The sequence below is a fragment of the Pundamilia nyererei genome, unplaced genomic scaffold (genome assembly GCF_000239375.1).
Source record: "Pundamilia nyererei isolate P.nyererei 1_Seehausen unplaced genomic scaffold, PunNye1.0 scaffold00115, whole genome shotgun sequence".
In the NCBI taxonomy this organism is placed as follows: Eukaryota; Metazoa; Chordata; class Actinopteri; order Cichliformes; family Cichlidae; genus Pundamilia; species Pundamilia nyererei.
Window position 1 is genome coordinate 1540273 of NW_005187516.1, and position 6614 is coordinate 1546886.

At 40.6% G+C, this 6614-nt stretch overlaps 1 protein-coding gene across 1 annotated transcript in view; it reads left to right on the forward strand.

The window, feature by feature from the left end:
- The first annotated feature begins 355 nt into the window (after positions 1-355).
- Positions 356-6614, forward strand: part of LOC102205731 (homeobox protein Mohawk-like) — an 8214-nt gene continuing 1955 nt past the window's right edge. The window contains exons 1-4 of the mRNA XM_005742023.1: positions 356-719; positions 966-1125; positions 1242-1395; positions 1547-1885. Coding sequence (XP_005742080.1) covers positions 496-719; positions 966-1125; positions 1242-1395; positions 1547-1885 — 877 coding nt within the window. The 5' untranslated portion in view covers positions 356-495. The remainder of the gene's footprint in view (positions 720-965; positions 1126-1241; positions 1396-1546; positions 1886-6614) is intronic.

The window sequence follows — 6614 nt, forward strand, 5'->3', positions numbered from 1 at the left end:
CTCTTGGTAAAACATGTACTATTATTTGCTGACACGGTTTTTGCTAAAACCGCAAGGTCCACATAAATCATGTGCCTCATGTAGAAAATATGAGGGCATGTTGAACTGCTTAGCACAGACTGCAGTCACACCAAGCAAAAATCTCACTTGTAAATCTAATGACCGCATTTGCTGATATTCTTTTCATGTGCAATCTCGCTCAAACCGTCGGGTGCTACCGCTGCTCTGCAAGCTTTGCGTCACAGACCCCTCCACAGAAGCGATTGGACGGTGGGGGGAGCCAATAGGCGGCAGAGCAGCAGGTTATTTGAACTCTCCTCGCACAACATCATCTGACTTTTCAAACATTATTCTCCTCTTCTGTCTGTCAACGTCTGTTCCCGAGAGCGCCGAAAGAAAAGCAAGGGACACTTTTATGTTTAACCTATTCCTTTTTACACCAAGTCTACCAAGAATGGGAATCTACTGCCTTTCTTTACATCTGGGAGTTTACTGATGCACCTGTTGATTGAGGAAGACTCGGCGCGTTTAAGAATGAACAAAGTTGCTGTGATGAAGTCTGAGCTTCACTTGGACGACGGCAGGAGAGCAGAGGAGAGGAACAGACTGAACTGTGCAGACGTACCTCAGACAAGTTTAGCAGAAGGACAGAGCGCGGACCTGCTGCGATGCCAAGAGTCCGCAGAACACAACTCTGCCATGAAGTACAGAAGATATGGGTATTTTATCACTTTTTTGCTTTTTTTTGATGGCAGAAAAATACATTAAACCTATAAAGAATCTAAAATAATGCTGCAATCTCAGATCTTGTACTTCTTTGGATATCTACGCTTTGATTAAATTAATTGCATGACATAATTTAGTCAAATTTGACAGTGAAGTAGATCGAAAGTATTGCTACAGTGCTACAATCAGGTTACAGGTAAGCATGCTGGACAATGTTTGTTGACCTCTTACTCCTTCAGGTCCCGTCTGACTGGCGTAAAAGTTCGTCACAAAAGACAGGTGTTGCAGGACATGGCCCGGCCCCTGAAACACTGGTTATACAAACACCGGGACAACCCCTACCCGACTAAGACCGAGAAGGTCCTACTCGCTTTGGGCTCGCACATGACACTAGTACAGGTGAGACGAGCTCACGCAAGAAAGAAGAATGAAGCAAAAGTGATTTGAAAGATGTATTAGTGCTGATTTATGCGAGTCAGTGCTGTCCTAAAAAAAACACAGCGGCATCTGTGCAGGTTTCCAACTGGTTTGCAAACGCCCGACGAAGGCTGAAGAACACAGTGAGGCAGCCAGACCTGAGCTGGGCCCTGAGGATCAAACTATACAATAAATATATCCAGGGAAACGCGGAGAGGCTGAGCATGTGCAGTGATGACACTGACTCAGAGGGTAAGGACCTTCAGGGAATTAGTAGTTTCTAAGTCATCAGACTGGATGTACCCAGTCTCTCTTTTTTAATCATAGTTTGTAACATTTCCTATTCACTGATATGAATCGATTTAGTGTGAAATCAGTGACAGCTTTGTTTCCTTTGCTGCAGATGAAGAATGTCCCTTACAGACTCCCATCAGCCAGTCAAACTTCAGCAGGTCATCATCCCACAAGAGCGTGCTGGAGAAACAAGGCAACATGCTCACCATGGCTGACTGCGCCAACAGTGATGACAGCACGTCCCCTCCTTCCAAGTACAAGAGCAGTTTACTGAATCGCTACCTGAACGACACCCTGCGGCACATGATGGTGGCGAAGGCCGATGGCGTTGCGCCAGCCTGCAAGAGAAGAAGCCACTCCGAGTCGTTCAGTTCAAACGAATGTGATCGAGATGTCGTCTCGCCTGCATCGTCCTATGAAACAGAGACCAACTTTGTCTACCATATGGGTGAGACCTGTTTCTTTTCTAACACAAATGCAATATCTGTATGTGTTAATACACGAATTTAGAAAGATGTGATGCATCAATCAGCAATCAAAAACAACACAGTAGTCTAGAAATGGTAGGATCTCCCCCCATCCATAGAAATTACTAAAGCATCTTCCTTGTTTATTGTGGATTTATGCTGAATGTGAGGCAAACTGACAGTTTAACTACCCTGTTTCCCCTCTGTTCATTTTTAACACACCACAGTGTACAGTAAAGTAAGAACAGAACGAACAGAAATTTCCACATGGCTCCTCGGAGCGCCCTGATATTAATAAATCTCTGGCACTCCACTGAAAGTCAGAAGCTCTGTGAGATTCAATTATAAAGTTAGAGGGAAAGTGGAAGGGAGTTTGACACCTGGGTGCCCTTTCAGACCTATAGGGAGCACAGCAAACTGACAAGCCTCGAATCCGCTAAGGCGCAAGAGCCAAAGCCTCTACAAACATTACTAATAAAGTCTCATGCAGACGCTGAAATCCCTCATTTTAAAATTGGATGGAGCTCGCCCTGGCTGCTGCTGCACACCGCAAATATCATTTCCATATTCTAGAATGTGCCATTTGTTCCGCTTCAGCTTCTTGCCATGGTGGAAATGTCCAGTCCAGTCTCAAGGACAATTACAGAATGTCTGAGACTTTATTCTTCCCAGGGTGAGAAGTGGAAACCTTGGCCAAATGCAGAAATGGAGCAGTCTGTCAGGACTACACCGGAGAGGTCTCATAGAGCGACTGTCGGTGCTGCCACTCATCTGTGAGACAGCGCAGAGCAAGACCACTAATATCCATTTGGCTTCCCCCTTCGGTGTTTGAAGTTGTGGCTTCGCTCTCTCGACTGCTATGTGCTTTGGCAGTCTGGTTCTCCCAAGTGTTACTTTCTTACTCAAAGTCAATCTAAATTTACATTACATTATAAAAGTTGTGAAAAGATTTTTGAAACCAGTTCTGCTCTTTAGCGCTTCTCTTTAGTTTGACTCTAAAATCAAAAAAGGTTCTGTTTTATTATGTTAAGAGTAGTTTCCTGGCAATCACCTTGTTCCAGTCTAAAGAAGTTATTTAATGGATAATTTTATTTTCTGTAAAAGCTAAATTAAATGTCATGGCTGACTTGAAAAACCTGGGGAGTAAATTACAGTCTAAGAAAGAAACATATGTAGATAAATAAACCACTGAACTTATATTCCACATGAAATATAATGCCTTGCCTTAACTGACAGTATAAAATAAGGTAGGATGCAAAAAGACGTGCCGCTTCTTAATTGTTGTTTTAATCGATTAAAACAACAAAAAATTTATTTCGTTGTTTTTTTTTTAAGTCACAACATTAGCATTTTTGCCATTGCCACTTTGGTTTACTTTGGCAAAAGTTCAAATATTTAGGCTAGTTGTTATCAGCTAATGCTAGGAAGCTTAATTAGCTGCACTTATAAACTATTCAGTAAGTGTCACTCACCAAAACTGAAGCACAAACTTCTTGAATGGGATGTAAAATATAACAGGTCATATTATCTTTTAGATAAATCCATGTAAAGGAACCAACACCCATTTCAGTGACTTAAACCTAGCAAACAGCTCTCGTCACAATGGCCATACACCTAACTTTAGGTCTTACTGACACCTTGAACAGTGAGATATAAATGAAGATGGGATAGATCAGTGTTGCCAACTCCTTAGTAAGGAAAACTGCTATTAAGATAATTGGTCATGCTTATGTAATTGTAACCTACATTGTAGGAGGGAGAAATAACATTGTGGAAGAGACATAAAGTGAATAAAAAAAACACCCTAAATGCATTTAGAATATATTTAGATCTACAAATTTAATTTATTTTAGCAATTATTGTTTATTTTAATGTCAGAATTCCAACCCTCCTCCTTTATCTGGGCTTGGGACCAGCAAAAGTGACCCGAAATAGGCACTCTGGCGCAGCGACTTTGTGTGTTTGTGTGTGTGTTTAAGTAGTTTTAAACCTTGTGATCCACAAAAAGTAACAGTAAAAGAAGAACTGACTGCGTTACAGTCAGGGCAGGAGCTCATGCACGATTCATTTGGAGTTTGGAAGCAAGGTGTGAACATCTCCTGCTCTGACAGCAGCTGGGGTTGACTGCTGCATAAGGACTATCCGCCGCCTGTGAGTGCTATAGCACGGGCGAGGTACCCACGGCAGCACCCGCTGCTTGTTGAGAGTAAGAGCGATATGTGCTTTCACGTCAAAAAGTCATCATAAGTCTCCAATAACATCAGCAAAAGTCGCCAGATTTGTCACTAGATTTGTCGCTAAATATAGCAAAAAGGTCGCTAAGTTGGCAACAATCGGATAGATAAATGAAGACAAAATTAGCTATAGCAACCAAAATTGTTAGCTAGCGTCATGTGGCCATCGAAGGAATTGCGTCTTTTTGCACTTTCACATTTCGTCCTGTTTCAGCCCTGGTTGTTGCTACTTGGTAACAGATCAAACAATACTTTGTAGTGTTACAAACCTATACTAACTTCAGGTTAAAAGCAATGGTGAATTTTCAACATTGAAAGGAATTCTTGTCAAATGACACATGCAACAGTACTGGTTGCTTACAGAAATGAATGTTCTTCTATCTGGCAGTCCATCATCAGTGAGTCAGGGCTTCTCTAAGCCATCCTACACTTTATAACATTGTACTCCTCTTTATCTTAAAGTATAGTATGCCAAAACATGGCATTCCTACATGGTGGAAAGACTCAACTAAAGGAATGTTACATTAGCTTTGTTAGCTAAAAGAGAACAAATGTAAATTCTTTTTTAATAATTTTTGACCAGTAATTATGTTTCAAATGCATTTTTCAGTCAATAAATCAACATTTTTTGTTTATAATTCAGTTATCTGTCTCTGCATGTAACTAGTTAATAGGCAGCACTATTTACAGAAAGAGTCCAAACAAGCTCAGTTATTTCGATCAACTTGAGCTTAGCTTAGCTGGTAGACATAGAATAATTCTTGAGGTCAACTCTATTTCCCAAAATGCTGAACCATTCCTGTAAGTGTGTAATATACTCACTTGAAATTATATTTCTTTTGGTGGTTCTTTGAGGTTTTCATGATGTCATCAAACACTACATGCAGCGCTGCTGAAATGTTTTTACAAACTTTTAATGTATCCCTGACGGTCATATTAAGGGTGTTTGCAGCGTTTGCAACTCCTCTGTGGAGGTGAAGTGGAAAGTTAAGCTGCCAGCTTCATGACAGGCGCTAACACCATTAACACATTTAACTCTGCCCGGGAGACGATTAAAACAGTCACTAAACTCAAAGTGATTTGCTAATAGGTGATGCCACTACACACTGACCTACGAGGACACCTAAAAGATATCGGTTTATTTCCCACAGGCAGTAAAAGTCTAGTAGCAGAGTCTATGTTTGCAATGTTAATATTGGCTGTATAGCAATTTCTGTACTATATAATTTGACACTCACAGCAAGTTCAGTATTTCCCTTAAAAAGCCTGGAGGGTCATAAACTAGACTAGAATGAGGTTTTATTGGATGCGGAGCAGTGAAATGCATAACTACCTGTTTTGTTTCTAGTGAAAGCATAGATGAAGGTTTTTGTTTCGTATATGCAGTATTGTGGATCTGAATTATACATCTGGGAAAAAATTCATAATCACTGACACTGGGACATGTGAGCGGTTTTCAACTTATATTGTGGGAGAGCGCCAAGGTTTTAATGATCTCATGTAGATATTAATTCATTGTCTGGTGATCTGTTAATCTTTTATTACTAAATAGTATTGAGGTTTTGCAAACTTGTGACCACTAACCGCATCATTTTAACATGTCCACCATTTTGGACATGTGGCAATGTAGGATCGGGTGAATAAGGCACCAGTCACATAGACTTAGAGACCGGTCCATGACCATCAAGCAAATGTATTCCCTAACCTGCATTTGCTGTGAAATCGATTGCTAAGAACCAATCATCCAGGCTTAGAAACCAGCCAGTGACAACCTGACAATTACTAGTCACTAGCAGATTGTCGCGGTCTTCCGTAGTTTGTATAAAGCACACCGGCTTATCTGAAAATACTAACTAGCTACTCTCTGTGCAGTAGTGAAAAATGTAACACGGACCAGAAATGGAGCCTGTGCTGAGACGCAACTTTTATTTAGAAGGCAAACGCTTTACTTTTATAGTTTTCAAGCTTTGCTATCACTTGGCAAGTAGTTAGCAAATGTTTGTGGAAAATTTGGTATCATACACATTAATGGCCAAAGCCACATCTTTGTAACTAAAATTACCTAGTGCCAGCCAGCAACTTCCAACAACCAATCTCCAACCAGGCTGTTTATACAGAGTTTTCCCTCATGACCGGTGGCTGTATGTGGCTGTGGCACAACCAATATGACCAAAAACTCTCAAACAATGTATACATGACAACATGCCAGAAACTTGCATAAGCTAGACAATGTTAACGCAAAAGTTATGTTACTTTTTCATATTTAAAGAAATTCAAATTTTTTAGTAGGTTAGTAATACGTTTAGCATGGTTAGCTTAGCTTAGCTTAGCATAGCCCAAACAGTAGGGAAAACAGCCTCTTTCCAAATGTAAAAATGTTGCTTTTCTGAACTTATTAATTATACCATCTGTTCAGTCATATCATCTACACACACACACACACACACACACACACACACACACACACACACACACA